Source organism: Bombina bombina, chromosome 3 (assembly GCF_027579735.1).
Source record: "Bombina bombina isolate aBomBom1 chromosome 3, aBomBom1.pri, whole genome shotgun sequence".
Taxonomy (NCBI): domain Eukaryota; kingdom Metazoa; phylum Chordata; class Amphibia; order Anura; family Bombinatoridae; genus Bombina; species Bombina bombina.
In genome coordinates, this window is record NC_069501.1 from 281,097,986 (window position 1) to 281,115,649 (window position 17,664).

General features: G+C 38.6%; 1 protein-coding gene across 1 annotated transcript in view; it reads right to left on the minus strand.

Moving 5' to 3' along the window:
• BAZ1B (bromodomain adjacent to zinc finger domain 1B) overlaps positions 1–17,664 on the minus strand; it is a gene marked incomplete in the record, with an annotated part of 470,974 nt that overhangs the window by 189,569 nt on the left and 263,741 nt on the right. Inside the window, 1 exon segment of the mRNA XM_053706318.1 lies at positions 3,085–3,262. Coding sequence (XP_053562293.1) covers positions 3,085–3,262 — 178 coding nt within the window.

The following is a 17,664-nucleotide window of genomic DNA, read 5'->3' on the forward strand; positions in this document are numbered from 1 at the left end:
AAATCATACAATATATGATTAAGGGTAGATAAACACCTCTGAACCCACAAGCATTAAATTTTTTAGTGGAGGATATTGGTGGTTACTATTACGAAACCATTTAGATATTTGCTGTATATATCAGTTTAATTCCAATTAAGAGTGGAAAAGCGCAGCTTAAGTATTTGTATGCTTTGCACATTGCAAGAAAATCTTCCGGAGATACCCCTCTAATGATCATAGGAACAAAAAAATTTAAGTATGTACTATCCTTCAGAGGAATAGTGGTACATTTGGCCAGGGTGGAAATAGCACCATCCACCTTGGGACCGGTAAACCACATTTCCAAATGAGAATCAGAGAACAACTTTTTAAAATTTGGCGAAGGAGAAAAATTTATGCTAGGCTTCTCCCATTGATTTCAGCAACTATGGAAGAGATAGGAAATTGTTTAGGGTTCTTAATATATCCAAAAAAATTAATCCAATTTATGTACCAGTTTCTCTTTTACAGACACTACTAAAGTGTTAAGGACTTCTAAGTAAATATTTCAGATGTTCCACCTTAAATATAAAAGGAAACAATGTCTGTTTTCTTATCTGATTCCCTAAGAGATTCAGATAATTAAAGTTCACCCTCTGTGCTAGACAAGGAATGATCGTCAGATACTTATAGCTGTCTGGCAGCAGAGGTACCAAGAGAACAGAGGAATGCTAATCTTTTCCTCTTACTTGTATGACGCATGGCACTCAAAGCTGCCGTTACAGCAAACCGCAATTGGGTAGCAAAATCACGAGGGAAAAGGCTGACTGCCTGAACTGAGTCGCCAACCGCATTCTAACGTAGTGCGGGATAGACCGCTAATGCACACCCTACACTGCACTCGCTCACGTAGAGCGCATAACCAAAAGATTTAGCTGAAAATGCTGCCCGAGAATATAATAGGGCAGTAGTAAAGCGCTCTTTCCTCCAGTGGATTATGTTACGCTCTATGAACAAATCCCACTTTGAATGCCCCAATAAAATGCAAAGGAAATCTATCCCCTATAGAATTAAGAACATTAACCCCTGCAGATGCCATAGGGGAATATGTACCAAAGAAAGAAGTCCTCAAACTCTACTTCAGTGCGACAACTAGTCCATCTTCTTGGAGACCTTTGAAATAACAAAATTGGACTTAACCTTGTTGTTCCAGGGAAGACTTCAGGACAATCCTGTCAGAGAAGGAAAAGTAGTGTTACAAACACAATAAGCCTTGAAAGGATTACAGATACTGTTCACTGAGAGAGGCATAGGGACTTCCCTGTGACGCCCATAAACCGAGAAATCCAAAACTCTATTAGAGTATTACATGGTCTATAGGTAATCCCCTGACTTTCATCTGAAGGAAACAATCCATTGAGGGTGAACAGATTAAATCCTGCAGAGCACATCTGATCTCTGCTTACTTCCATGATGAGACAAAACTACTGGGAGGGTAGTATGAGGGATATTTAAATGCTCTGTTTGGGATGTGTTTGCCCCCCTGATAAATGTATTTCTTTTTTGACACGAGTCCACGGATCATCTTAATTACTAATGGGATATTAAACTCCTGGTCAGCAGGAGGCGGCAAAGCTGTTAAAAAGCTCATCCCTTCCCTCCCACTGCAGTCATTCGACCGAAGTTAAGGAAAGAAAGGAAAAGCCAAGGTGCAGAAGTGTCGAATTTTAAAATACCCAACAACCTGTTTTACAAAAACAGGGCGGGCCGTGGACTTATTGTGTCAAAAAAGAAATACATTTAATAGGTAAGCATAAATTTTCTTTTCTTTTTTATGACACGATGAGTCCACGGATCATCTTAATTACTAATGGGATTCAATACCCAAGCTAGAGTACACCAATAATACGGGAGGGACAAGACAGGGAACCTAAACGGAAGGCACCACTGCTTGAAGAATCTTTCTCCCAAAAGTGGCCTCAGCCGAGGCAAAAGCCTCACTTTACCACTTCCTATCACGAACGTAGGCAAAGAGAATGACTGGAGTGGGAGGGAAGGGAGGAGCTATTTAACAGCTTGTGAAAATCCCATTAGTAATTAAGATGATCCGTGGCCTCAAATCAGTCTTGTCTGCACACCCAAATAAAATAAGTTTCAGGAAAAGCCTCACGTTTTCTCCCGCCTCCTAGAAGGCAAAGATTTAGACTCATACCAGTGAGGTGGGAGGGGTGAAGTGTTCTTGGAAGTTTGGGAATATTTGCCTCCTCCTAGTAAAAGAAATTGTCAACCCATGCGTAATGAATCGTGGACTCACCACCTTATCAAAGGAATGGAATTTATACTGAAGAAAAGATTCTCCAGGCTTTAGTTGCCTATTAATTCAAATATAAAAACAACATTCATTGTGACTTCTCCGTCTCTACTTCCTCACCTGCCAGATAAGATTAACCATTGACGCCGACTTATATTTATCACTAATAGTTAACAGTCTTCTTGCAACAACATTTATAGTGGCTTCTTTGGGTAATTTCAAGGAAGCCTTTGGTTCTTTGTTGTAATTCTAACTTTACCATATATCAATTTAAGGTACTATATACACATACTCAGATAAACAAAATAGCTGGATGCAATAGTATACTAAATTGTGGTAACAGAACATTGCAATTTATTCTAACTCTTCCCTTCTCATGCTTTATTTTCTTTCCTTTCCATTCAGTTTTACCAGTATACCACTCTTTTTAATCTTAAAATGTTCCAGACTTTATTCTTAGCTTTAATAGCTACACTGGACATTTTTTCTTTGTTATACACCAATGTTTTGAGAGTAATGCTTCTGTATTGCATTTTTTTTCCTTCTTTATAAAAACCAATAAAACAATAGACACTTTTTTTAAAATCCAAGCACGCTCAAAATTCTAGGATCAGGAACTACATCAATTTCCCAAGCACTGTATTAAGACAATTTAGAGAGGCTCTTTATCGTCTAATGAATAATGTATATACTGTTGCAGAAACACTCAATGTAGTTAGTTATCTTCAAATTATTATACTCAGAATAGATTCATATATAGTAAAATGTCTTAGAATGGCTAAAACGGTAATGCATTTTTGCAGATGGCTCACCTTTTCTTCAAATTCTGTGGTGTCATCCAAATATCCCAAACCACCTTTCTGCAATCGATTTGCCACCTCAGTAATATCACTGCGTAAGTACGTGAGCAGTTCCTGGCGCCCATCGCAAGTTTTCAAACCCAGATTCTGTTTGCGAGCTAGGTGGATGGAATGCATAATATCCTGATACCTGTTAGCAGAAAAAAAAAAAAGAAAAAAAAAAATACATGTCTAATTACAAATCAGATGCAGTACCAGTAACACTTATGGGATGGTTTCATTAAAACTTCTATTAAGAGGTTTAGCTACAACAACCAATGACTCTTACAAGGTTTCTTAAATTAAATAATTCACTTTGTTACATTAAACGTGACAGCATATAAATCAATATCACATGATACTAAAATGATGACAGCATTTTATTTTTATTTTTAAGAGTCTTCCTGCACAGGATTACCACAGCAACTATTTTTCCTGGACAGTTATTAAATTACTCATGCTGCATGGAGGACACTTAGGGAGGATTCATTTGTGGTCATTGTGATGCAAAGAATTTCTATTTCTTTGCATATCATGTTCACAGATTTTCAAGTAGCATTCCTGTACTTATGAGTCAATTTTGAGCAAGTATATTGTCTAGTAAGTTGGCAAGAAGGTTGATATTTTTAGTAGCTCGTAATAAACAAAATAACCAAATTGAAATATTTTGTTATCAAATAATTACATTTTGCCCATGTACTACAGCAAGAAAACATGTATTGGTTCAAATTATTAAGTTTAAACACCTGTGAGTTGAAACACCTTCAGAAACTAAATATAGATTGTGTAAAGTGAAAAAGGTTGGGGGACACCACACACACTGAAACACCAGAACAAATAAACTAATAACTAAATCAAGGCTTGCCAAATTTCTTTGCAATCTAGGAGCCAGCAGATTTTGGCCTTCCTTATGAGGCATGGGTATGTATGTAGAAACCTGCTGCATTGCACAGCTGCTTGCCTCCTAACCTGGGCTCTGTGTTACCGACAGCTCCAGAAGGCATTTCACATGACGTCAAGTGGCAAACTACCCCCCTTATGTCACATCATCAGTAAAGAGGCTTTACAGGAAGTCTTAAAAAGGGAGGGCTTGGCCAAAGTTGGATTTTCATTACACAGTTATGAAGCCTAAAACTGATCGAGTAAGAAAATAAGTTTTAGGTATAGCTGGCACCCATGGGTGTCGTATGGGCGCTATACAAGAGTACGAGGGCTTGTCAAGTGTTGAGTTTAAAAAAAAAAAAAAAAATTGGAAAAAAACAATTTATGTAAGAACTTACCTGATAAATTCATTTCTTTCATATTGGCAAGAGTCCATGAGCTAGTGACATATGGGATATACAATCCTACCAGGAGGGGCAAAGTTTCCCAAACCTCAAAATTCCAATAAATACACCCGTCACCACACCCACAATTCAGTTTAACGAATAGCCAAGCAGTGGGATGATAAAGAAAGGAGTAGAAAGCATCAACAAAGGAAATTTGGACATAATTGTGCTTTATACAAAAAATCATAACCACCATAAAAAGGGGTGGGCCTCAAGGACTTGCCAATATGAAAGAAATTAATTTATCAGGTAAGTTCTTACATAAATAATGTTTTCTTTCATGTAATTGGCAAGAGTCCATGAGCTAGTGACATATGGGATATCAATACCCAAGATGTGGAGTCTTCGACTCAAGAGTCACTAGAGAGGGAGGGAATAAAAATAAAAACAGCCATATTTCGCTGAAAAAATTAATCCACAACCCAAAAAAATAAGTTTAATTTCATTTTTGAAAGAAAAAAAAACTTAAATCAAAAGCAGACGAATCAAACTGAAACAGCTGCCTGACGAACTTTTCTACCAAAAACTGCTTCCGAAGAAGCAAATACATCAAAACGGTAGAATTTAGTAAATGTATGCAAAGAGGACCAAGTCGCCGCTTTGCAAATCTGATCAACTGAAGCTTCATTCTTAAAAGCCCACGAAATCGAGACTGATCTAGTAGAATGAGCTGTAATTCTGAGGTGGGGCCTGACCTGACTCCAAATAAGCTTGATGAATCAAAAGTTTCAACCAAGAAGCCAAGGAAATAGCAGAAGCCTTCTGACCTTTCCTAGGACCAGAAAATAAAACAACTAGACTAGTAACTTCCACATAATATTTCAAAGCTCTTACCACATCCAAAGAATGTAAGGATCTCTCCAAAGAATTCTTAGGATTGGGACATAAGGAAGGGATAACAATTTCTCTACTAATATTGTTAGAATTCACAACCTTAGGTAAAAATTGAAAAGAAGTCTGCAAAACTGCCTTATCCTGATGAAAAATCAGAAAAGGAGACTCACAAGAAAGAGCAGATAGCTCAGAAACTCTTCTAGCAGAAGAGATAGCCAAAGGGAACAACTTTCCAAGAAAGTAGTTTAATGTCCAAAGAATGCATAGGCTCAAATGGAGAAGCCTGTAAAGCCTTCAGAACCAAATTAAGACTCCAAGGAGGAGAAATTGATTTAATGACAGGCTTAATACGAACTAAAGCCTGTACAAAACAGTGAATATCAGGAAGTATAGCAATCTTTCTGTGAAATAAAACAGAAAGAGCGGAGATTTGTCCTTTCAAGGAACTTGCAGACAAACCCTTATCCAAACCATCCTGAAGAAACTGTAAAATTCTAGGAATTCTAAAAGAATGCCAGGAGAATTTATGAGAAGAACACCATGAAATGTAAGTCTTCCAAACTCTATAATCTTTCTAGAGACAGATTTACGAGCTTGTAATATAGTATTAATCACTGAGTCAGAGAAACCTCTATGACTTAGAACTAAGCGTTTCATTTCCATACCTTCAAATTTAATGATTTGAGATTCTGATGGAAAAACGGACCTTGAGATAGTAGGTCCAGCCGTTACGGAAGTGGCCAAGGCGGGCAACAGGACATCCGAACCAGATCCGCATACCAAAACCTGTGTGGCCATGCTGGAGCCACCAGCAACACAAAAGACTATTCCATGATGATTTTGGAGATCACTCATGGAAGAAGAACTAGAGGCGGGAAGATGTAAGCAGGATGATAACACCAAGGAAGTGTCAGCGTATCCACTGCTTCCGCCCAAACATCCCTGGACCTGGACAGGTATCTGGGAAGTTTCTTGTTTAGATGAGAGGCCATGAGATCTCTCTCTGGAAGCCCCCACATCTGAACAATCTGAGAAAACATCTGGATGGAGAGACCACTCCCCTGGACGTAAAGTCTGGCGGCTGAGATAATCCGCCTCCCAATTGTCTACACCTGGGATATGCACCGCAGAGATTAGACAGGAGCTGGATTCTGCCCAGGCAAGTATCCGAGATACTTCTTTCATAGCTTGGGGACTGTGAGTCCCACCCTGATGATTGACATAAGCCACAGTTGTGATATTGTCTGTCTGAAAACAAATGAACGGTTCTCTCTTTAGCAGGGGCCAGAACTTAAGAGCCCTGAAAATTGCACGGAGTTCTAAAATATTTAATGGTAATCTCGCCTCTTGAGATTTCCAAACCCCTTGTGCTGTCAGAGATCCCCAAACCGCTCCCCAACCTGAAAGACTCGCATCTGTTGAGATCACAGTCCAGGTTGGCCGAACAAAAGAAGCCCCTTGAACCAAACAATGGTGATCTATCCACCATGTCAGAGAGTGTCGTACATTGGGATTCAAGGTTATTAATTGTGATATCTTTGTATAATCCCTGCACCATTGATTCAGCATACAAAGCTGTAGAGGTCTCATGTGAAAATGAGCAAAGGGGATCGCATCCGATGCTGCAGTCATGAGACCTAAAACTTCCATGCACATAGCCACTGAAGGGAATGACAGACTGAAGGGAATGACAGACTGAAGGAGCCGGCATGCTGCGACAAATTTTAAACATCTCTTGTCTGTTAGAGACAGAGTCATGGACACTGAATCTATCTAGAAGCCTAAAAAGGTGACCCTTGTCTGAGGAATCAAGAAGCTTTTTGGTAAATTGATCCTCCAACTATGAAGAAACAACACTAGTTGATTTGTGTGAGATTCTGCAGTATGTAAAGACTGAGCTAGTACCAAGATATCGTCCAAATAAGGAAACACCGCAATACCCTGTTCTCTGATTACAGATAGTAAAAAGATTCTTGGAGCTGTTGCTAGGCCAAATGGACGAGCAACAAATTGGTAAGGCTTGTCTAGAAAAGAGAATCTCAGAAACTGAAAGTGTTCTGGATGAATCGGAATATGAAGGTATGCATCCTGCAAGTCTATTGTGGACATATAATGTCCTCGCTGAACAAAAGGCAGAATTGTCCTTATAGTCACCATCTTGAAAGTTGGTACTCTTACGTAACGATTCAAAATTTTCAGATCCAGAACTGGTCTGAATAAATTCTCTCTTTGGTACAATGAATAGGTTTGAATAAAACCCCAAACCTTGTTCCTGAGGAGGAACTGGCATGATTACCCCTGAAGACTCCAGGTCTGAAACACACTTCAGAAAAGCCTGAGCTTTTACTGGATTTACAGGGATGCGTGAGAGAAAAAATCTTCTCACAGGAGGCCTTACTTTGAATCCTATTAGATATCCCTGAGAGACAATGCTCTGAATCCAATGATTTTGGACAGATTTGATCCAAAAATCCTTGAAAAACTATAATTTGCCCCCTACCAGCTGAGCTGGAATGAGGGCCGCACCTTCATGCAGACTTAGGGGCAGACTTTGGTTTCCTAAATGGCTTGGATTTATTCCAATTTGAGGAAGGCTTCCAATTGGAAGCAGATTCTTTGGGAGGAGGATTGAGTTTTTGTTCCTTCTTCTGACAAAAGGAACGAAAACGTTTAGAAGCCTTAGATTTACCCTTAGGTTTCTTATCCTGAAGCAGAAAAACTCCTTTTCCTCCAGTGATAGTTGAAATAATAGAATGCAACTGAGAACCAAATAAATTATTACCTTGGAAAGAAAGATAGTAATCTAGATTTAGATGTCATATCAGCATTCCAAGATTTAAGCCACAAAGCTCTTCTAGCTAATATAGCTAAAGACATGGATCTAACATAAATTTTGATAATATCAAAAATGGCATCACAAATAAAATGATTAGCATGTTGCAGTAAGCGAGTAATGCTAGATATGTCAGGATCCAATTCTCGTTGCGCTAAATTCTCCAACCAAAAAGTTGAGGCAGCCGCAACATCAGCCAAAGAAATAGCAGGTCTGAGAAGATGACCTGAATATAAATAGGCCTTCCTTAGATAAGATTCAAGCTTCCTATCTAAAGGATCCTTAAAGGAAGTGCTATCTTCCATAGGAATAGTGGTACGTTTAGCAAGAGTAGAAATAGCCCCATCAACTTTGGGGATTTTTTACCAAAACGCTATAGATTTTGCTGGTAAAGGATACAATTTTTTAAACCTTGAAGAAGGAATAAAAGCAGTACCTGGCTTATTCCATTCCCTAGAAATCATATCAGAAATAGCCTCAGAAATAGCCTCAGAAATAGGAAAAACCCCTGGTGAAACCACAGGAGGTTTAAAAACAGCATTTAAACGTTTATTAGACTGAACGTCAATAGGACTGGTTACCTCAATATCCAAAGTAATTAACACTTCTTTTAATAAAGAAAACATATACTCTATTTTAAATAAATAAGTAGATTTGTCAGTGTCAATATATGAGGAAGGATCTTCTGAATCAGATAGATCCTCATCAGAAGAGGATAAATTATGTTGCTGGTCATTTGAAATTTCATCAGCTAAATGAGAAGTTTTAAAAGACCCTTTACGTTTATTAGAAGGTGGAAATGCAGACAAAGCCTTCAGAATAGAATCAGATACAAATTCTTTAAAATTTACAGGTATATCATGTACATTAGAAGTTGAAGGAACTGCAACTGGCAATGTACTATTACTGATGGAAACACTATCTGCATGTAAAAGTTTATCATGACAACTATTACAAATGACATTTGGTGGAATAATTTCTACACTTTTACAACAAATGCACTTAGCTTTGTTAGAACCGATGTCAGGCAGCAATGTTCCAGCAGAAACTTCTGAGGCAGGATCGGATTGGGACATCTTGCTCAATGTAAGAGAAAAAACAACATATAAAGCAAAATTATCTATTTCCTTATATGACTGTTTCAGGAATGGGAAAAAAATGCAAAAGCATAGGCCTCTGATAGAGAAAAAAGCAAGAGGCAAACATCAATGGGGTATTGAAATAATGAAAAAAATTTGGCGCCAAGTATGACACAACGTAACGTAAACTTTTTTGGCGCCAAAAATAACCGGAAATGACACAATTGCGTCACTAATGATGCCGCCGTGTGAAAGGTCTCGGCATCACGTATGATGCCGGAAATGCCGAAGATGTGTCATAAACGTCTTTCGCGCCAAAAAAAATTTGCGCCAAGAATGACGGAATAAAGTTTAGCATTTGACGCACCCGCAGGCCTAATACCCGCAATAGCAAAAAGTAGTCAATTGAAAAAAAGACTAAACCCCCAGGTAAGAAATAAATATCTTTTTTTTTATAAAACGTTTTTATTGAGGACATAATTTTAACATACAACCTTTCTCAAGTAAGGAGAAAAACACAATATCAACACTAAGCATTGTATGAGAGGTACAGAAATATATACAGGGTTCTGCAGGTGTGAATAACAAATGAGAGTGAAAGCTTATCCCTGTGCGGAGGTCCTCGTTTTTACAGAGGTCACCTTATGTATATACAATAGACTTTCAGAGGTATGCAATCATATAACATTAATCTACTAAGGTGTGATCCTCAGAACAGTGAGCCTGTCAATGGAAGTGATCCAATGACATGGCTTTAGGTATTATATAACATCACAGACTCCTATCAGCGTCTACTATCTGTTGGTTTGTAAACTCATCTTCCACATGATTAGTCACATGGGGGGATTCAGCAAGTACAAATAAGGCGCAGAGCAGTTTCTAGTAAGGCACGGGGTGAAAGGAAAGTAAGGGAGTAGGGAATGAAGTGGTTGAGAAGCGATATGTTCCTATTCATTTCCTTATTCCAAAATATTTAGGTGGGGGTTGAACGAGTCAGCATAGATTCCCAGGTTTCCCATGTTAGGCAGGAATTGCTCAATTGTCACGTTCCCTAGCTACGTAATTTTCCATATTTTTAATATAGTTCACACACTCTAATACACTCTGTATTCTGGGAGGTTGACTCTTCTTCCAATTCCTAGCTACTACAAGTAATTTAGCGGAAATAAGGATATATATCAGAAGGTTTTGCTTGACTTTGGGGAGCTCGTCTATGTCTAGGTGCAGTATGGCCAAGGCAGGATTTAGAGTTCGTGTTAGTTCCAGATCTTTACAAATCTTTTCTACTTTCTGCCAGTAGGTTGTCAACTTAAGACAGGTCCACCAAACATGGATGGGGGATCCCGGCTCTCCACACTCTCTCCAGCACAATTGTGAGTGTTCAGGAAAAAGTTTCTGTAGTTTTGTGCATACTAGGTGCCATCTGGTGATTACTTTGAAGTATAACTCATATAAGGTGATACAATGGGTTGTCTTTTTCGTTAAACTAATGGCCTTGCTCCAGGCTTCTGGTGCAAATGTTGACTGTAAGTCTCTCTCCCAGGCATCCATATGAATTGTTTTTGGGATCCTGATGAGGAAATTAGTTCCTGTGTGGGTGGAGACTAACGGCAGCATGTCTCATGTCGGCGTGCAGATCGACATCTAACAACACACCCAACTCGCTTGCTCCATAGCCCCAGACTGCTGTGGCATTGAGAAGCCCTGGCAAGTGTGATCTTGCCGAAGAAGGAACTCATTAAGGCCAAATGGGTCAGCGGTTTTTACCGCATCTCTTTTTTTCTATGTTTGGTTCCAGCGACAACCGCCTCTAAAGTACCTGCAAGTGTGAGCCTCCGTGGTCTACCCTGGTTGTAGTACCCCCGGACATATATTGCCCCCACCCAGATAACCTGGGTCTGCTCTTGGCCTAAGTGTTAAGTTGGGGGCAGCCAAACTACTCACCGGAACATTGTGGCGCCCAACCCTTGCAGCCCAAGCGGATCCTTCCGGAGTGGAGGAGGGCCGAGGTCGGAGGGACGGCGGAGAGATCTGCAGCTAGTTTCCGTGAGTGAAGTGCCGGAAGCTGGTGTACAGCCTGCAGTCACAGTGTGGGAACCTCTGCCGGAGACCGTGCTTGGAGAGCAGTGCCGGGTGCTGGGGACCTGCGGTGCCCGGGTCGGAGACCCCGGATTTGATCCCAATTTTGGATATCGGTGCAGCAGTAACAACTGCTGGAAATGGCATCCAGGGGCAAAACCGGTGACCCTGAGGTTTACGGCAGCCAGCCCCACTTCATCTACTGAGAGGACCTGTACTGGTATTGAAGCAACAAAACGGACTATTTCTACCGCAAGTATACTCTCTTTCTGTCAAGCCCTCAGTAAGGGACTTTTCTCTCGCAGCACACAGTTTTTTTGGTAATACATATCATTTACAGGTGGGAGAATATTTATCCAAGCAGACTGGTCAAGCTGTATAAATATCAGTTATGATACATTATTGCCCTGTTTGGCTAGTTGGCCATTAATTGCAAAGGAAAAAAGAAAAAAAAAAAAAGCACTGTAATAGTGACTCTGCGATAACCAATGTTCACTGGAAAGATAATGGCAATGTAAACAGTTACATAATCTATAGTAATAAGATATAACATTCTCTTTTTCTCTTCTTGTGGTGTTATCCAGTTTTCAGATCATGTATGCAATGTGGATTAGAATATACATCTGATAAAACGTTATCTTTGTGCTCCAGTCCAGAAATATTACTAAATTCGGCCCATTACTGGTCTCATAAAAGCTTTAGGAACTGTCTGGCTTAAGTAATTTATCTGTAATCAAGTAAGGGAGTCAGATACACCCCATATATTGTGCAAGGATTGACTAAAATTGTCACTATATTTATCTCTTATTTAATGCATAAGAATAGGCACAAGCCAAAGCCATCTAAGTTTGAGAGGCCGTCTGCTACTAAAAGATACTGTAGCAGTTAGGCATGTGGTCATTAGACAGTGTGAATCTGGATATTTTGTTCTAGGGAATTAGAAATTGAAGTAATAAGACGTAACATTCTTTTTCCCTTTATTGTATTCTCTATTTTTTAGATCATATATGCAATGTGGGTTGAAAACTATATCTGATCAAATGCTATTTATGTGCTTCAGTTTAGAAATCTTAATATATTTGGCCTAATGCAGGTTTTATAAAAATTTTCAAGAAGTGTCTGGCTTAAGTGGTTTTTCTGAAATTAGTAGGGGAGTCAGATGAACTTCTTACACGGTGTAAAGATTGACTAAAAATTGCTATTTTAGTTATTTTACATTCAGGGTATTAGAATAATTATAAGCCATAAGCATTTAAGTTTGAGGTACCGTCATACTACAGCTGCTAGGCTTGTTGTCATTAGGCAGTGTGAATTGGATATATTTACTCTAGGGAATTAATTAAGTTAATTGGTGTTATTAGTCACTTTCCTCTGAATTCACTACAAAACACTAATTTTACATACACTCTCACCCTCTGTTCTACAGGATAAATCCCTTAAACTGTCAATTAAGAATTTCCACTCTATACACACATCACAGTCTTTCACCAGAAACCCTCAGCAGGGTCCTCTTTGGCACTTTGTTTGTTTTTACACTCCCTTTTTTTTCTTTTTTTTCCCTCTCCTCTTCTCCTTCACCACACGCGTGCTCTCCTTTTTTAATCACATTTCTTTTTTTCTGATTTTCTCACTTTCTTCTCACAACATAAATGGAAAAATTTGTCACACAGACCAAAGTTAATTCCCCCAAAATGCCAGCCAAATCAAAAGATAAAAAGGCCAAGCTGGCAGACAATAGTACAGAAAATATAACTGAAATCTCACCCTTAACAATTGATACTCAGGCCCTTACAAGTCAGCTAGTGGCGTTGTTCACACCTCAATTTGATTCTATAAAAACAGAATTAGGTGTCATTTCATCTGACATAGGGACACTCTCGTTAGAAATAAAACACTTTGCAGTAAGACTTTCTGAAGCCGAAGATAGGATATCCACATTAGAGGATCAGGCAAATTCGCAACACACTGTCATACAAGAACATGAGGCTAAAATAAAAAGTATGCAATTGTGCCTGGAGGATCTTGAAGATCGGTCAAGGCGCAATAACATTAGAATTATTGGCCTATCGGAGTCTCCGGAGTTTGAGGATCTCATGATATTTGCATCAACCACTCTGCCACAGGCTCTGGGTATTCCCACACAAATGATACCATTGATAATTGAGAGAGTCCATAGAGTGGGACCCAGGAAGCCTATTACCAATGAGGTCACCAGACCTAGGATGGTTATCCTCAAACTCCTGAGATTCCAGGATAAGATTGAGATCCTCAGTCACTATAAAAAGAGAAAAGAACCATTACTTTTTGGGAACAACAGAATTATGTTTCAAGATTTTTCTAGTGAGACATCAGCCAGGAGAAAAGTTATGGCCCCGTATTGCACGCAATTAATAAACAGAGGCATTAATGCTTGGCTGAGCTACCCGGCTAGAATTATAATTAACGAGAATGGTAAGAGGCAGGTCTTTAGTGAAACATCTGAAGTAATTAAATATCTAAAGGAAATAGGATAATATTGGAATATCGATGTTTATTGTTCAAAATGTTCAAAGTGTTATTAAGAATTAGATATCCAAAATGTCAATGGATACGTGTTCTCTCTTCTATTGTGTTTTCTATTTTTTATTTCCCCCCCCCCCCCTCTTCCTTCTTTGTCTCCCCCCTCTCACGTGATTCTGATCCCACTTAAGATTTAAGAAATGACAACAGAAATTAGGATGTTCTCCTGGAACGTGGGAGGTATTAGATCACCTATGAAACGTAAACTGATTCTTAGAACATTAGCTCAGATGCAGCCTGATATGGCCTGTCTTCAAGAAACACACCTTAAGGAGTCAGAAGCAGTTAAACTCAAGATGAAATGGGTCGGGGAAGTAATCTCCACTAATGGTTCTAATAAAAAATGTGGAGTCGCAATACTATTACACAAACAATTAGACTATAAGATTATAAAAACTGAGATTGACAGTGAGGCCAGATTCATTTTATTGCATATAATGATAAAAAAAATTTTTTTTATAATTTGTTGTATTTATGCTCCCAATAAATTCTCACTAGGTTTCTGGGATAATATCCAAAACAAGTTGTTCCCGCTTATTGGAAACAATTTTATGTGGAGATTTCAACATGACGTTGGATCCCTCAATAGATAGGTTCTCATGCAAAAACATAGTTAGTAAAAGACAAAGTGCTAAACAATTTCATAGACTTTGCCATAAATTAAAACTAATAGGATTTTGAATCCTCCAAATATCTAACATTGCGACATTCACTTGTGAATCCAAAGGTCATAAGACATTTTCTAGGATTGATCTATTCCTGATCTCTGAGTCATTGTCTGTCTGGCAATCTAAAGCGACGATAGGGGAAGTTATGATATCGGATCATGCAATAATTGCGTTAATATTCTCATCATGTAAAGAAGACAGGAGGCAGAAACCAGTATTCGGTTTCCCTAGATATTTATGTTCTGATCCTAGGTTTCGGCTGTGGCTACAATCTAAATGGCTGGAGTATGTTTCCAATAATAGGGAATTCGGAAATAAAGTTGAAATTTTTTGGGAGGCCTCCAAAACGGTCTTAAGAGGTGACATTATAGCCTACCTAAATATACGTAGGAAAAAGATTAAACTAAGGGAGGTTACTTTGGCTGAGAGAGTGAAGAAGGCTTTTATTTTAGTTCAGAATACCCCATCACAAAACAACTGGGATGACTATTTTCTTATTAGAAAGGAAAGAGATCTCTTTCTCAAAGAACAAGCTCAAATTGAGGAGATAAGAATAAATAGGCACTACAAGGGGTTTCATGGTTCCTCTGCCAAATACTTGGCTAAACTTACTAAAATCAGGAAGAGAAAGAATATAATACCAGTCATCAAAGAGAATAAGACCAGATACATGGAGACTGCAGAGATCTGTGGGGTTTTTGCCTCTTACTATCAAGATCTATATTCTTCAGTTAAAATTAATCCTGACGTGCAAGAGATATTCTGGTCTAAAATTGTTGTACCCAGGATTCAGTCGGAAGAATTAATATTGTTAAATGACCATATAACTAGATTAGAAATTAGCAAGGCCATTGACAAACTGAAACCTAACAAAGCTCCTGGTCCAGATGGATTACCCGCGGAATATTACAAATGTCTCAAAGATGATCTGGTACCAGTGCTGGAGAAGCTTTTTAATGAATATTATACTTTAGATATTCCTATATCATCCTATTTCTCAATGGCCAACGTCACACTGATACTAAAAAAGGGTAAGGATCCAGAGGACCCAGGATCGTACAGGCCGATATCAGTTTTAAACTGTGATTATAAGATCTTAGCCTCAATTTTAGCTAATCGATTCTCTCTCGCCTTACAGAAACTTATACATGTAGATCAGACTGGCTTTATGGTCAAAAGGAATGCCTCTAAAAACATTCGTAAGTTAATCACGCTGATAGACTACGCGTGGAACATGGAGCAAAAACCTAGTACAGATATCTGCAAAGACAGGGCAGTTCTTACCCTGGACGCTGTTAAAGCGTTCGATTCTATTGTATGGTATCTTTTTACTTCACTTAGACAATTCGGGATACAGGGAAACTTCTTGCAATTTATTTATAGAATCTATGCGAAGCCAATTTCATACATACTGGTAAACGGAATGATCTCGCCTAAAATAATTCTACAGCGAGGTACTAGGCAAGGATGTCCATTGTCTCCCTTGCTATTCAATGTAGCATTAGAACCATTAGCGATAAGACTAAGAAATAGCTTAGCAGGGATTACAATGGGTTCTTTACGTCTAATTACACTATTATACGCTGATATTCTAGTTTTTTTAGAAAATACACAACAATCTATTCCAATTTTGAGACAGATACTAACTAGAGGAGTTCAGCTTATTCTCAGGATATAAAGTAAACACAGAAAAAAGTGAATTAATGTATATTGGGAATATAGCCACAAGTTATCCTGGTAATCCGTTTAAAGTGGTAGATTCTATTAAATATTTGGGTCTAATGTTACATAAAAATCTGAAATTCTGGTACACAGATAATTATCTGTCATTATTTCAAAAAATCAAACAAGATCTGAAACTATGGACTTCTTTCCCGATTTCTCTCACTGCGAGAGTAAATCTAATTAAAACCATTATATTTCCACGTCTTCTCTACCCGATACAAAATCTGCCCTTGTTCATAACAAACAGGGACCGTAGAAGTTTATACACTTCTGTCTCCAAATTTATCTGGCAAAATAAAAAACCATGCATCGCTTTAGCCAGATTAATGCAGAAATCACGGGCTGGTGGCTTATCATTGCCCGATATTAATCTTTATAATATTGCAGCGATGGTAAAAATTGCTATTAACTGGCTGGCAAATACAAATACATTTGCCTCTCTGGTACAGGAGTCCTTGCTGATTTACCCTTTCGCATTACCTGCGATTTTGCACTGTAAACCAGGTCAACTGCCTTCCAACGTTTCCTCATTAATTACAATCAAAAATATAGTTCTGGCGTGGCACAAGTTCTGTAAATTTTTGGAAATAGATTTTTCAATCTCAGAGTTTCTCCCAATCAGGGGTAATCCGCTTCCCCCCCCCCCCCCCCCCCCCGGTTTACGTCAGAAAACTTTTAAAAATTGGGCCGAAAAAGGGTTAAATAAAATTTCTCAATTGGCGTAGATGAGGTAGTATTAGAAGGTGAAACCTTGTTTTCCCTTTTTCAATTACCAAGATCAGATCTATTTGCGTTCTTTCAGGTACGTCATTTCATTGTGTCACAGGTTTGGAGGTTTCCCTTATCGGTTGCATGGTCTGATATCAGAGTCTTAATACAGAAAGTTGTGGCAGGTGCCACCTCGATCTCATTAATTTATGACATTATGCTTTCCAAACAAACGCAAGGCTTCCTCAGCAAGATCAGCGATCATTGGAGTAGGTAAATCGGGGATACAGAGCCCGAGAGAATTATACAAAGTTTTAAATCCTTAGAAAACTGTAAAGTCCCCTCAATATGGAAAGAATCGCATATGAAATTAATAAACAATTTTGACCTCTATCCAGTTAAATTAGCGCGATTCTATCCATCTAGATCAGCTCATTGCCCTAGGTGTGCGCATAAGGAAGCGGACTTATTACATATGTTCTGGACTTGTCCTAAGATAAATCAGCTTTGGCTGAAATTTATATATTGGTTTAATAACATACACGGTGTTACTATTTCTCTCACGTTCCGGGACATTATCCTGCTGGTTGAATCATCGATTAGTTTTGACAGGCATTGGACTCGTTCTTTAAATACCTCAATATTAGCTGTAAGACAGAGTATTCTCAAAAAATGGAAAGTAAAAAAAGGGCCTGTACTATCCGAGATCTTGTACGCTATCCAAGATCAAATTATTTTTG